Source organism: Electrona antarctica, assembly GCF_951216825.1.
Source record: "Electrona antarctica genome assembly, chromosome: 12".
Classification (NCBI taxonomy): domain Eukaryota; kingdom Metazoa; phylum Chordata; class Actinopteri; order Myctophiformes; family Myctophidae; genus Electrona; species Electrona antarctica.
Window position 1 is genome coordinate 44,638,512 of NC_136793.1, and position 15,706 is coordinate 44,654,217.

The window sequence follows — 15,706 nt, forward strand, 5'->3', positions numbered from 1 at the left end:
AGTTAATGCACAGTGTTCTGGCCACACACTCCAGAGAAGCAGGGGTTAACGGTTTCAAATTGACAGTCTGTGGCATCAGAATGCCTTGCTTGCTCACTTAGGCCAATACCCTAGTACCCCACCCGTCAGGCTACTGATGCCAGTCAAAACCAGGAAAGTCTATAGGGCAGGCCAGTGTCAAATGGTTTTATCTGTCATGTCTCAAATATTCTCCTCATTTCAGGATTCCATTCAAGATTGGACAACCAAAGAAGCAGATTGTCTCTAAAACTGTAAGTAACTGTAAATTTGTTTACCTCTTTAACAGAATCTACTTGGGATAAACAATACCCTAGTTTTACCATACAAACAATGTGCTTAGGAGTCTGTAGCGATCATGTAGTTAGAGCTACATTAATATAGTAGCCTAAATCAACTCATCAGTGTGCTTCAGCTGAGAGACTTGCAGGGTGCCAATTTGTCCATGCCCCATGTGAGGGGGCAGAGGTGGTTGCCTTGATATGCCAATGAGTGGGTGTTCTCCTTGCTGGACAAAACCACTTCCAGTGTAATGGGGTCTGTGGCCCAACAGGCACTGTCAGACTGCCCTCCCAGCTTCCTGTGCTGTCCAGGGCTTTAACCATGGAGTGGGATAGAAGCAGGCCAATGGATGACCTGCTGGTGACAAACTGGCAGCTGCCTCCCTCGTTGATTTGGCCAATGTGTGTTTAAACCCAGAGGCCCACAGAACCACAAGACAGGCTACCTCTGTAACCTCTGTAACCAATGTTTGTTGGGTCTCAGACAGGGTTGGGGGGAGTGCTATCATTATCATGTTAGCATATGTTGTGATTAACCACTAATTTAAGGGAAAGACATTTAAAATGAACCCACATGTCAAATAATGTAACCAGTGAGAAGTTTATATGATTTTGTTTTCCATTGGTAAAAATGTTCCCCATTTTTCCATTGGTAAAAATGTCCCCCCCCCCCTTTTTTTTTACAGGTTGAAAGAGACTTTGAGCGTGAATATGACAAACTCCAAAAGTAAGTTAACTTTAAACTAGTACTTAAAAAGGTCAATGAAAAGTACAATACCATTCAATGGCCTTCACATAAGGGGCAACACACCTATAACAAAATACACCTTTCATATACACCTTTCATTCAATACCTTTCATACCGTATAGTCCTTCATATAGTCTTGTGTCCTTCATACAGTCTTGACAATTCAGTCTACTGTAAAGTTCTTACAGGAGTCATGTTTTTCTGAAGTAGGAGTGAAATTGATGCTTGAATCCGTGTAGGTGTACCACGCTCCTTTTTATTCGTTCTAAACATCCAAGAGAAGCAGCTCTAGTTTATCACGACATATTTCTTTAAAATCTCAGTGGTAATGCCATCCCGGTTCTTTATGAGACCTCACTGATTTTATTGCCTTAACTAATTTGGTTAGTGAATCTATTTAATTCGCAGATGCAAGTCTATAGTGGGTGTAAAGCATTGTTCTTTTCTTACTTGGATTAGCAAACAATTGTTTTTCAGTTTTTCTAAATCAAATTACGAAACTATGTTCATTGATTTGATATAATTAGATTTTGTATTTAAAAGTGTTAATAAATAAAGTGTACCACAACCCCATAAAATGAGGTTGAGGTTGGGCTCAGTGAAGGGTGAATTCCCATTGCGCACGAGACTGACATCCAGTCACAATTACCAGGGGAGGGGCTTTACCCTGGCGAGACAATGAGTACATCCGTTTAAGTCCCATTAGTCTATTTCTAACCAGATTTTTTAATATTTAGAAACACCGACAAGATAAAGTTCTATTCCATTCATATCTATATGCACCTGATCACAGTGACCTTCCTTTTATTACTTTGTGTGTTTTCACCTCAGCACAGCTTAGAAGACCATATGGTTTATCTGTGTTCACTGTGACCTCCTGTGATGTCATATGGAAATAATTATGCATAAAGTTGACAAAGCACGTACATACAAAATATGAAGTCCCAGGTGCTGGACAGAGTAACATGTTAAAATAGAAAAGTACAGTTTACACACTGGATCATGCTCCCATAGTTAATTTATTGTATTACCGCGAAGATGGTGTTTCGGGCATCTTGGCTGTTCCTCAGACAAAGGAATCTATTCTCCACACCTTCAAATACCTAGTTTGCCAAGGGAGATCAGCTGACCCCAGTAGGACTAGGCTCTAGGGCTATGAATCTTTGGGTGTCCCACAATACGATTCGATTCGATTCAGATGCTTGGGGTCGATTCAACTCTATTCTCAATCCAAAAACGATTTTCTTTTTAAATTCAAAAGCATTTTTTTCCAGATTCAAAACTATTCTCTATTCAAAATGATTCTCGATTCAATACATAGGATTTCATCACAATCTACTCCAGTCTTGAACTGAAGTGACTATACTACAGTAACTTGAAAATGACTGAAGACATGATGTTTACTGTGATTAGGGTAAGCTTACATTTCATTTCACAAACACCATGTAGTGACTGTAACCAGAAAAATAAATAATTATGAATTGATTTTGAATCGTTCATAACGGGAATCGCGATTCGAATCGATTTCTTTTGACACCCCTACTGGGCTCCCAATGAATTATTGAATACATATATCACACATACAGTACATCTATCCAATAGATTACACCACAATGCAAACAACCTGATGCAGTAAACGTATAACAAACTTTGTTTGTTTTAATTTGTTTTGAGTTATTGTCTGTCACTCCTGTATCAGAGGTTTGATGGGGCTAGGAGGATAATATTATGAATATGATACACGTTTGATATTGTCAAAGAATTACATTAGCTTACACAAACGTGCACAAGCAACTCAGAAATAAAAAGTTTATAGCTTTCTCTCAAGTGACTAATGTACCATCACTGTTTATACTCACAACAACACTTGGCTAAGAACCGAATGCTTGGTGGATCTGGGCCTTCCCCGTCTGTGTGGCTGAGGTTAAGGAGATTTCCTGAGGGCCTTGAAGGCTATGTGGGAGCACTATTTTGCACACAGGTTTTGGTGAGTAGGAGGGCTCTTTATCAGTGAGGTGTGGCACCAATAGACCTTATGGATGAGTCAGGGACAGGCATGTACAGACATCTAAGTTCTCCACCCTAGAGATCCATATCAGACAAGTGTAGTGCATCCAGTAGTGGTAAGTATCATCATAATATTATGTTGTCTATCCTTGCATTGTGTTATGGTAGTAGAAGTAGAGCTATCTGGCCTAAATTGGCGAGTTCATTGCAGTTGATGAATTCAGAATTTCTCGTGCATGTTCTTTTTGTTCTGGCAGAATCTGTCAGAACAAAATAGTCAGAATAGTCAGAGATATCAGTGTTCTAAGAATGATGGCAGCAGAAGCTTGATTTTCTAAATTGAAAAGTATTTATTGGTCTGCCTTATGGGCAAGTTATGAATCCACTGCTATTAAGTGTCTGAAGTGCAGGTCACTAGTCTGCAATGCTACAGCAATACACCTCTGTGCCTAGACTCTACTGTAGTATGGTTTCAGTACGTACTACGGTTTCATACTAGCCTGGCTCCAGCCCTGAATTGCTACCATTAAAAAATATATGTCCTGGCGATTCAGGTCGCAGCAGCTGATTGGTCGACAGCGTCAAATAACAAACATGGCTGCCCCCACTGCGGTGACTCGTGACCGTATCAATCTGGCTATTACATTGACCTATGATAAATAGTTTCTTTACAGCAACGACAGGTTTTATAAATATCATACATATTTTACCGCTTTTGTTTACATGCTAGTAGCGCTCGTTGGCTGTGTTTGTTTGGTTAGCAACCAGGTTAGCCATAGCCAGAGCCATAGTGTAATAATAATAATAATAACTTTATTTATATAGCACCCTTTCCAAAAACAAGTTTACAAAGTGCTTTACAGATAATAATAGCAGTAAAAATACAACAAGAATAAAAAAAACACAATACAACAATTCATAGAACATTTCATAGAAAGGCTGTGCAATAAAGGTGCGTTTTAACCGAGATTTAAAAGAGGATACTGAGTTTGCCAGCCTGAGATCCTCAGGCAGTGAGTTCCACTGCCGAGGGGCCCATACGGAAAAGGCCTGGTCGCCTTTTGTAATAAGGCGAGATTTTGGAACCTTCAGTAGGGTTTTGCTGGATGATCTCAGGCAGCGGCCAGGCTTGTAGAGAGTTAAAAGATTACAGATGTAAGCAGGTGCCTGCCCATTTAGAGCTTTAAAAACAAGTAATAAAATCTTAAAATCTATTCTAAAACTTACGGGTAACCATTGAAGTGCCGCAAGGACAGGTGCTCACTTCTCTTAGTGAGGGTCAGTAGCCTGGCAGCTGCATTTTGTATCAGTTGTAGTCTGTGAATGTTCTGTTTACTGATACCTGAATAAAATGCATTGCAGTAATCTAATCTGGAAGAGATAAAAGCATGGATGACTTTTTCTAGGTCTGAAAAAGTAAGAAATGGCCTGACCTTAGCTAGTTGTCTCAACTGGACAAAACAGGATTGGACTACCTTAGTCACCTGGAAATCAAAGGATAGCTCAGGATCAAACATTACACCTAGGTTTCGGGCCATCGTTTTTTGATTTCTGGAGAGGGTACCAAGGTAAAATTATCAGCAATTTGTGTGTTTGGACAGTGAGGGGTAAATATAATTAATTCCGATTTAATTATACACACGCACGCGCACGCATTGGCTGCCGCACTTAGGAAAATAAGTAGCAACAGATTTAATTTCTTGCATGAAAAGTGGGAAAAATCTGGAAGTCTGCTCCTTAATATTGTTACATGAGTGGCTGGTTGGTCTCCTTAATTCACCAGTCTACACACTGTTGGCGCCGCGGCGCGGGTCAAATGTCTTGTGCATGCTGCTCCAGACAGACTCACAGACAGACCCATTTCTAGACTGCTTTGAGTGGGGGCAACTGTCATTTCGCCTTATTGCAGATGTAATTCTTTGGCGAAATTGACATTTCTGCCTAACTCTACTCTCCTAACACTGCTGCCTCATTGTGCCATATTATCTCAACTATCTATGTTTTGCACCCTGTCTGTCCGTCCATCCGTGTGTTTGCCTGGCTTTGAAGAAAGGGCAAAACCTCCATACCTCTGTCACAAATTCCCTGCAGTGCATTGCGATATCCAGGTATTAAAACCATTGGTTCCAGTAGTGCTGGCTGTCAGTCAGTGACAGTGTGGGTCAAGTGACAACCAACAGTGCGAGCCGTGGTGGACAGGGTCTGGTCTTCAGAACACAAAGGTGTTCTGTGGCCAGGTGGAAAGCACCTGGCCATTCCTTTCCCGTTGCTTTTTGGAACCGGAAGTTCCAAGATTGTGGATTTGAATTTTCAAAAAAAGTGGCTTCATAACGGGTGGATCACATAAGTGGATAACATAAGTGGGTGACATCACCGTTCCATGATTAGTCCATATTCTTTACATGTCTGTGGCAGTATGAATGTCAGACGTCTTATGTGTTCTGGTGTACTATGCAGCTGCATTTTTATTTAGTAGTTTTATAATTACATTTAAATTACAATACATTTTTGAAAGATACAAGTGTTAAAGGTGCAGTGCAACGGAAATGGTGGACTTTTATTTTGAAGTTTCAAACAGTTTCAAGTTGAAACACCGGTCTGAAGTTTCTGAACCAATCAGAGCGTTGCATCCCTTCAGGCGATGGGACGGTAGCTAGGGACGGTAGCTATGCTATACGCAGCAGCGCATGCTGTGTGTTTGTTTACAAATCAGATAGCTGGCCAGCTGTACCAGTTTACTGTTATGTGGCTTATTTCTACCCTATAATGTTTTCAGATACATATTTTAGCGTGGTGATTAAGTTGAAACCGAGTAATACACTGTCTGGATGTTATCTTGAATGGGAATAAAAACGGAGGATTTCTGTAATCAATAGCAGCTGTGCTGCACGGATGCGCACATATGGGGAATTAAACGGGTGAGCTTAATTTTTATTGGCTTTTATCGATGTGGGCCTCGACACCATCACGCAGCACGTTTTCGTTTTCAGGAAGTAATACAAATATATTTTTATGGACTTTTGATATAAAAACACATAGAAATGAGAATTTGCCCATTTCTTTGGCATCAATTGTTAGGTATGCCCATATGATGACCACGGATATGGTCTAAAAGTGTGATAAACGTATTTTTCATTTCACTACACCTTTAAAGGACCACTTCACTTTTCAACCTATCTTCATATAATAGGTCCTCACTAAGAATCATGAAAAAATGGTGCAATTCTTTTCTACTCGGTCTGTCTCATGGGAGGGCTGTGGGCAGTTCAGAAACCCGTCCACCAGTGATGGGGAATACAAGCTAATAGAAACTGCAGGCTTTCTAGTCCTGAAAAGTTGCAATGCGAAAATGGAAGCCATCGTTCTCTCGATAATAAAAATCAAAACATTTTTGTAAAATAATCTTGTTTAAAAAAGATCTGCCTAATGATGATGTCATTTTATCATGATTATTAGTGAGGACCTATTATATGAAGATAAGTTGAAAAGTGGTGAAGTGGTCCTTTAAGTTCTGTATAAGTTAAAACTGCTTGTTGGTTATTACTGCTCATTGAAAATATTCAATAAATAGGCTGGCAATGGCTGGACAGATTCAGGCGGTGTGAAACAAATCTGTTTAACTAAGCTGCAGATCAGGTGTTGACGGTATGGTACCCTTGTCTTTGCATCTCAGGACCATGAAGGCCACCCTCCCCCAATACCTCGGATCACTCAACTACGTTTTCAGCAGTTAACATAATTCTCTGACAGAAGATGAAAATGGGAACCCCCTCCACTTTCCCCTTTCATCAAACCCTGAAAAGTGATGTGACAGCAGTCTCTAGGGACTTTCTAAACAGTCCCCTGTGCGTCTTAATTGATATAATGAATGGCACGCGTTTCAGGCTCCATAGTCTGGTAATTGCCATTTTTAACACCCATCATTGGAATATGTGTGGAGGGATGATTGAAGACATTAATGCTTTTAAGCGCAAATGTAGTTGACAGTAACAAGCAGGACTCTCCGTGTTTTTAATTAGCTAACGGATGTCATAATAATGTGTTTTTATATTAAATCAATGAAATGTGTAATCCCATTTGGAACCTTGGTTTTATGCATATTTGTCTTTGTAGGTGTTTATTTGCTGGTTGTGGATTGGGTTATTCCTTTGCCTGTTACAATAAGTCTTGAGCTATGGCTGTAGATGAAGGGTTTTGGACACAATGTACTGAGCCTGTTTTCTCCTCTGCTGTCTTCTCCCATCTGCTGGTTCTGACAGAAAGATCTCCAACACTGGAAGCTCCAACTTTTGCGATTGTTTCTCATACAAATACAGTCATGTGTATGTTTATGCTTTGGCAAAAGTTGATAAGTGTCAATTTGGAGGTCCTTGACATGAAAAAGTTTGGGAACCACTGATTTAAATACTGCCCTCGTTGCACCCCTCACTTCACACAAGTGTAATTTTGTTTCCCTTAATTGCGTCACCTGATTTCGAACTTGAACCGAACCAGTTATTCATCTCCTTGTCCCATTAGGTTGGAGGATCAGACCAAGAAACTTCATAAGGACATGAAGAAAAGCACAGAGGCTGATATAGGTATGTTCATCTGACATCCACTTGTACTTGCTTTTTTGTGCCTTTGATCTCCAGGTGGTTTATACAATTGTAACACTTGGAATATATAGCAAAGTTGATGCTGTGTGGCAGGGAATTCAAGGCTACCTTTATAGTGTGTGCAGAGGGTATATGTGAATGCACACAATTCATTTTCATTTGTATTCTATTTAGGTCATGTGTCATTTTGTGCATTCTTCAGTGGATGCACACATTCACACAATTGTTTTATTTTCATATTTTATTTGGTGAATCTCCCACAAATAACTTTTTGTCAGTTGGGGGGGGGGGGGGGGGGGGGGTGTGTTTGGGAAGAGTATGATATGTTGCCCCTGGTAGGTAGCTGCCTGTGGGGGTGGAGGAGAAGGGAAGGATGGGGGTGTGAGAAGAGGATTCTTCATTTCCTTTCCTTTGTGCTCTGGAATATGGATGTCTGCCTCATCAAAGTATCGTTGCTGTCAGGCCCTCATTATAGTTAATGGATTCCATCTGTTGCGCAGGTCCTCTCCACCAACTGCCACTAAACAAAGGAGTGGACCAACTCAACATGTCAGCACTGCATGCTCTACACAGCTTTCTATATCGTCTCTCATTTATCATGTCTGGAGTGGTGATATGGGGAGACTCCCATTTAACTCACTGACAATTAGCTGGTGAATGATGACAATGTGTTTAAGACCTGCTCCTGTTCATAATTTCAATTAGGCTGTATGTATGAGAGGGAGGCAGTAGAAACCACCATTACACTGGAGTCATATGGTAATAGTTATGTTTTACCCATTACTGTTCAAGTGATTTAAGCAGACTTGAATGTAAAATTCACATTAAAAAGACCATGGAATCAAGAGTTCTTGTCTGATACGGTTGTGTCAAATCAATCCAACAGCTACTTGCCAATGCCATATAGAAACTAGACAGACATGAAGATCCCCAGGTGATTGACTGGTTGAAAATTGGTATTATGGCCTGGGCCGTGGCTCAGTGGTCCAGGCACCTTGGCTGGTAAGCCAGCTTTACAGCGTGTCGTGGGTTCGAGTCCCGGTCCCCGATGACCATTGCGGTGTGTCCTCCCCCATCTCTCTCCCCCCCTTCCTGTCTACCTACTGTAGTCTGTCAAATACAGGCAAAAACATCTCCAAACAACCTAAAAAGAAAACGGGTATTACGGGAGTCACAAGAGTGTGAATATGACTGGGAACCAAGTATACAATCTTCATGCAGCCCCTTTTCCATGTCTGATCTTCTCTTAACGACTTCTGTCTGCAATGCAGCTCATTTATTTTGACAATGATGCTATAATCTGGTATGTGCTCTGTGTCTAAAACAAAGTGGCATGATTGTAGATTAACAGTAATTGGTGCTGACAGAGTTGAAAGATTTACAGTTTCCCGTAGCTTTGGTGGATGTTCATCACAGCAGCAAGCCCCATCACCCCCCTCAAATTCTTACAATAGACTCTGCACACTTTTGCGTTTGCTTTTTACAAAAGCTCACTTCTGAATATCTCTGTTCCTTCTTTTGAGTTAAATGTTCATAGCCTTAAGGCTATTTTACTGTATACTTAACCACACGGCGATGTTGTACGACATCAATTCTGTATTTCCAACTGAGAAAAGCTGTTGACGTGTCACAAGTTTTGTCTTACATGGTTGTGTGTAGAAGTATAAATTAGCCCCAATCTGAGTGCCTCTAATGTTGACCACTTAATTTACCCCTTGATGAGAAAACAGTTGGCTTCCACTAGCTACTGTTTGCTGCTGCCTTTACCACAAATTTTATTTTTTCTCATCCACAACTTGTTTTCCTATCAAAGTCTTAACCTGGTCTTAACCCTATCCTTTGTGTTTCTCAAGCCATGTCCAAGGCAGCAGTGAAGATCTCTGGGGATCTTCTGAATAACCCACTGTGCGAGCAAGACCAAGCTTTTCTAGAGTCCATGACTGCTCTGGACACAGCCATGAAGAGAATGGACTCCTTCAACCAGGAAAAGGTCAGTCATTGTCGTCGCAATCTCTCACACTTTTGCTCTGTTTTATATGCTCTCTCTGAGTCTTTCAGTCTCTTACTCTGCCTCAGTTTCATTGCTCTATTTCACATTATGTTACATTCAGCATTGCCTGTTCATATCTGTCAGTATTACAGAACCTTTGGACTTAGACTTTTTGTCTATAATTCTGTCAGCATTTGAAAAGCTCTTGCACATGTCTGGGTGGCACAGCGGTAAAGTTCCAGCCCACCACCACGATTGAATCTTCCACGTTGCATCCAGCTTGGCCATCTCTGCCACTGCACTAGTGACTCCTACACTTGCTACTCCTTGCTCAGGGCACCTGTTCAGTGGGTTGCGGAACTGAGAGGAAAAGCATGTTCCTCCACATGCATTAAAACCCTCCTGGTGAAACTCCTCACTGTCGGGTGAAAATAAGCAGTGGTGACTTAATGTGTATTGGTCGTAGACATGTGGTTGTCTACACCCTCTCACAAAACCAATTGTAGGAGTTTGCAGTGACATGGACTACACATGAGGGGGAAACCTGGAATTGGCATAAGGACTAAATTGGGCGAAAAAGGGGAAGAAAAATAAACCAATATTGTTGCACACACATTATTCGTGTACTGTAGACTAGAGCGATGCATTTCACTGGCATCGGAAATTAAGAACACAATGGAAGGAGCCTCACTTAACGGGGAAATCTCTCCACAGACTAAATTCACAGATGTTGGTCTGGTCACACTTAAACATTGAGTTGTGAAAGTAATGAGTCTTTCAAGGCTAAAAGTAGAGAGCTGATACTTTATCTATGGTGTCAGCAAAAGATAGAATTTAAAGCTGTGTCTTTGAGTTGTGGATGAGTATGAATAATCAATCTTGCAATTAATCGAACTCTCCAATAATAAATCGGTTTTATTAAAAAATAAATATTATTTTAGTTTATTTGTTTAAAAGATTTGTTTTGGGCTTTTCTGCCTTTATTGATAGTTAAGTTGCAAGTGAAGATGGACAGGAAAGAAGGGGGAGAGACATGCAGCAAAGGTCGTCATCAACGAGACTCAAACACACAATGCGCAGTCAGGCCAGAACCTACTGTATATGTGGCATGCGCCTGGACCACTTGGCCAGTGGGTGCCTCTATTTAATTTGTTTTAATAACCTTGGACACTGGTGGATTTTTGGTTTAAGAAAATCACATCAGGGCAAATTCAGTACTTGTCTTGGTACTTGTAAGGTAAATCAAAGTGTCATTACACTCAAGGCACTAGCTACACTATGGAAGGTTGGGCTTTCAAAGGCAAAACACCTCTGGGGATCACAACAAGCCATGCATGGACTGACCTATCCATTCTTGACTCATTTCCCCACTGTTTTGTGCACAATATTGTGTTACGTAAAATATTATTTTGGTATTTGTAATATAGCAGAGGCCTATAATAATATATATGAACACCAAAATTATGTACAGTGTTGGTAATGCCCTTTTTATAGATCATATTATTGATGTATGTATTTTGAGGTGTAATCAGTGTAGTCTCGGAGGTACTTGCCCGTTGGGCAAGTAGTACAGGAAAGGTGCAATTCTGGGGCAATTGCAAAGTGTGGTTGCCTCGATCGCACAGACGCCTTCGTAAATATAGGCCCCTCCCGCATATTTCAGTCACCCCTGTAAGTAATTTGGAGGGGATTTATGCCCCAAAAATCATGTTTTTGCAAGAAAGGTTTATTTTTTCGCATTTGCCGTGCCCCCTATGGATGGAAAACAATGTATTAAAATTTGGGGTGGATTTGACATTCCGTTTGTGATTTGCGGCATTTTTTGTAAAATAGGCCCCTCCTACTAACTTTGGAAGCCGATTACGGCCGAACGATACGGACTATCAAAATTCTGCCTGTGGTGTTTTAATCGGATAGGTCCAGAGATCATGATTGTAAGATTTGGAAAAAGTCTGTAGGTGGAAGAGCAAAAAGTGTGATTTTACGACTTAGGGTTCAAGAGGTATAGGGCAAAACATGGGCGGTTATAGCGCAACCATGAGGCCTACTGATGTATATTTCTTTCTTTTTTCCAATACATTTTCGTAATTATTATGAACCTCCAAGTTTTGTAAATATAGCGCTTGCGGTCTCCAAGTAAAAAATACTTGAAATGGAGTCTTCGATCTTCCCATTATAAGTCAATGGGGAAAGCTAATTGACTAATACATTTAATAAACGGCATTAAATTTGTTTAGTTGAAAAAAGGTCTTTGAGATGCCCTGCATAGTGGAATGGTCAATGTATGTCTGTGCAAATTCAGATCAACTGGGCAAGCCAGTGAGGAGCGGGGGACAGACAGACATTCCCTTAATTATATGTTAGATTTAAGTATATAAACAGTACATTTGATATAAAGTAGTACTGAGGTCTCACTTGTAAAAATCCCAAGTAAATGCATTTTGAATATACAAAAAATGTTGTCTGTAGTACGGGACTCACCTGTGAACAGTGCATACAACCTAAATAAGCTCTGTCTTTGCTGTCCCTGTTCTAATCTGATCCAAGGCACTTGGACATGTTATCCCCACTCTCTCGCCTGCATTTTCTGGTCTCACCATCAAGAATAAAAGAGCAAAACAGAGCTAACATTTGGTCTCCTCTGCATTCCGCTTCGGCCGCAGTAACAGTGTTCATTCAAACTGGTTGTGCTCACATCTCATCAAATGTTACAGGAGCCATTTTGAGTGACTAGACAAAGTAGAATGCAGGCTGGCCTGTGCTTGTGGGTTGGTGACCCGGGGATGGGTCCATTCCAAGACTTGGCTTGGTTGACTGCCAAGAAGAACACTCCTGCCATTTTGACTGCTCTCAAGATGAAATGACTTCTCCATTCTTCAGATTTGTACTGTATCTTGCTGATTTATTTTTTTTAATGCAAGGAAGTTCTTAACCAATGTTATCCGCCAGGTTTTGCTGACTATGTTGAGGGGCACGTTAATAATCTTATTAGGCAAAAACTGAAGCATTGTTAGAGTTCTCAACGGGCCTGAAAATTAACACCAGGACCTCCAGTGCCAGGCTGAACCTGGGCTTGCACAGTCATCTCTTATCAGCCTCAAGAACTGTGGATATTTCAACGTGGTGTTGTATTATTATTATTATTTTATTTTTTAAGATATTTTTTAGGGTCTTTTTCTGCCTTTATTGATATATTGAAAGTAGGTTGACAGGAAATAGGGAGAGAGATTGGGGGGGGGGGTGTGACACGCAACAAAGGTCGTCGGGATCGGGATTCGAATCCGAGACACGCTGTCAGGATTATCAACCTACGTGCCCGGACCGCTAGGCCGGCCCAGCCCTGTGGTGTTTTATTTTTATATTTCTGGCGGTCTCTAGGTCAGTAACAAAAGGTGTAGGTTGTCTGCACAGTGAGTAGAAGAGTAGGCGTTGGTTGGCTCTGTAAAGTGTAATTTCCCTGCACATCTCTGTGCTTGGGATGTGTGTTAGAGAGTGATCCAGCCTAGAATAAAGATGATCAGTGGGTTCTATTGTGATGTCACAACTGAACGTCATCTTGTGGACATGCATCACTTCACACTCACAGGGTTATGATACAAATTATACACATTTGCAAAATAAAAATAAATAAAGGTATTTTCAATTGAAATGACAGGTTGAAAGAGTTGTGCAGTGATTGTCCACCCCATGAAACTGCAGGTACATACCCTTTCAAATGTTTCTTGTATCACTGTCCTGGATCACTATCGGAGGTGTCAGACAGTGATGGAGCCAAGCAGTTTGGATCCCAGTAGACTCACTTCTTGGTTGGTTTTTATGGGCTTGTGCTGGGCTTCATGAGTTGGCATGCTAAAAGTGCTAAAAGTGGCTGAAAGCAAACTGTGGGCAAAACAATGATTGCGGACACTCTTCCTAGTCGGCACAATATCTATGGAATATCACCCCAGGTTTGGTAAGGCTCTTAAAGCCCAGCACAGCTCACCACAACACCAGCTCTCCCTTCAAGCTGACTGTTGATTCTGACGGCACCAACCCAACAAACTCCATTGCTCAAGCAAAACAGACACAAAAGCATCCACCCTTTTGCTCTCCTTGGTGCTGAGACGAGATTTTCCGCCGCGGGGCCTGCGAGTGAGAGAGCTAGCAGATAAAACGTGCAGTGATAATGAAGGCAGCAGTGGCCCAGGTCTGCGTGTTTATTTCTGGGGCTGAGGAGGGTGCACAGCCCCGCCGGCACACTGCTGCCGAAGCCGAGCCCCAGCATGGATGGCGGCAGAGGATGCGCCGTTTGGAGGGGTATTGATTTCCTCTGCGATCTGCGTGTATTTTTGGGAGGCCTGTGTGCCGGGATGGCCTATGCCCCGTGACTCACTGATGGAGACTACTGCTTGAGCGCTGGCCTCAGGCTCTGCACAGGCCTCCAAGGAATAGCTCTGCCCCTCCTCTCTGTGGGAAGGGGCAGAGGGTAGAGGCCACCAGCATGCTTAAGCAAATCTGCCGCTGTTGTTCTCCTTGCTCACTGCATGCTCTCACCTTAGAAGCAGCAGCACAGCTCAAATCCATGGAGGGAGAGGGATGGTGTGAATATGTAAAACACAGAAAATGTGAATTCCCATGAACTTATTTGTTATTGGTTCTCTATTTTCCCTCAAACCACAATCATCCATTTTCTACTTGGAAATCTGCCTGTGTGAAACATTGAGTGCTGTGTTCTCGGAGATGGTCAGGGCATTTACAAAGCACAGCTGCGATCTTGCTTTTCGTGTCGTGCCGTGAGTGATTGACTACCCTCTCAATAACGAGTGAACATACAGTAGGATTAGCGGAGCAGTTCACTGTTGCCATGCAGCTGTCATTTCATGACTTGATGCTTTTACTTGTTTGCCAGGCCAACTTGGCATTCTTATCAAATGTAGTGCTGTTGAAGTCTGTTTAAATCTGCATTGTAAATTACACTGGAAACTTTATTAAATGTGCGTCAACTCCTGTCTATGAGACTTCGTACTGGGGCTGGAGGCCTCAAGATGGGATGTTCATTTACTTCCATTTAACAAAGCCCCCCCCCCCCCCCCCGACACACACACACACACCTCCTCCTTTCCCTTCCCTGTCGGCTCTCGCACCAGAAGGAGAATGCTGGAAAATATAAACTGTTATTGTTAAAATGTTTGTTTGCAAAGAATTTTCATCTTGTAAAGCAGCCCACCCTCCACAGGATTTGAAATCAGCGGGGCTTTGCTTTCATGTCCGTCCCTTGACACCTATGCTTTTGTATCTTGAGCTCGATGAATATTCAAGGGTTTCTCCGCGGGGCTTGTGTACAATAAAAGAGTCAACGTCATGAAAGTTTATTTGCTAGACCCCCCCCCCCCCTTCTGTCTTGAGTGCAGTGTTTTGAAATATACACAATTGTTGATTGTTTGAACGGCAGCTGTATCTTGCTGCTAATGAGTGAGTGTTGTAGAAGCTACTCTGTTCAACTTACATCTTGATGTAACTCAATTTGACAATTTGAATCCACAAAGCCAGTGATGTTGATTGATGAAGACAACAGTTGTCTCTGCTGTATTTTCTATTATTTGTATCTATTGCTGAACTTCTATTTTGTTTATTTTCAGGTCAACCAGATTCAGAAGACCGTTATTGATCCCCTGAAGAAGTAGGTGTCAAATCTTAATTTCTATTAATCACAGATTGGATGGATGTGGCTACTGTATATTGTGTAATTTAACCAGTCTAGGCCACTGTTTCCTAAACAGTGGGTCAGGTCCCATTTGTGGGTCACGGACCAGTTTTTATGGATCTTGACTAGAGTAAAAATCCCATTTTCTTTTCCTACATTTAAAAAATATATATATTTCAAAACTTTTAATATTTTTTTTTAAAACAAACAAATCTAAGAAATTCCACAAATAAAAAAATATTAAGAAGCCGCACCCACAGCTGTAGTTGTATGATAAAGGGGGAGGGGTTAGGGGAGGGGTTGATAGTGTGATGTCACTATATTACTGTTTATTTCATTGGCCTGTTAGACTGTCAAGGGTTCAGCCTCCAGGAAGAAACC

At 41.5% G+C, this 15,706-nt stretch overlaps 1 protein-coding gene across 1 annotated transcript in view; it reads left to right on the plus strand.

The window, feature by feature from the left end:
• bin3 (bridging integrator 3) overlaps positions 1-15,706 on the plus strand; it is a 41,541-nt gene that overhangs the window by 13,829 nt on the left and 12,006 nt on the right. Inside the window, exons 2-6 of the mRNA XM_079515895.1 lie at positions 224-272; positions 986-1,026; positions 7,573-7,634; positions 9,506-9,642; positions 15,261-15,301. Coding sequence (XP_079372021.1) covers positions 224-272; positions 986-1,026; positions 7,573-7,634; positions 9,506-9,642; positions 15,261-15,301 — 330 coding nt within the window. The remainder of the gene's footprint in view (positions 1-223; positions 273-985; positions 1,027-7,572; positions 7,635-9,505; positions 9,643-15,260; positions 15,302-15,706) is intronic.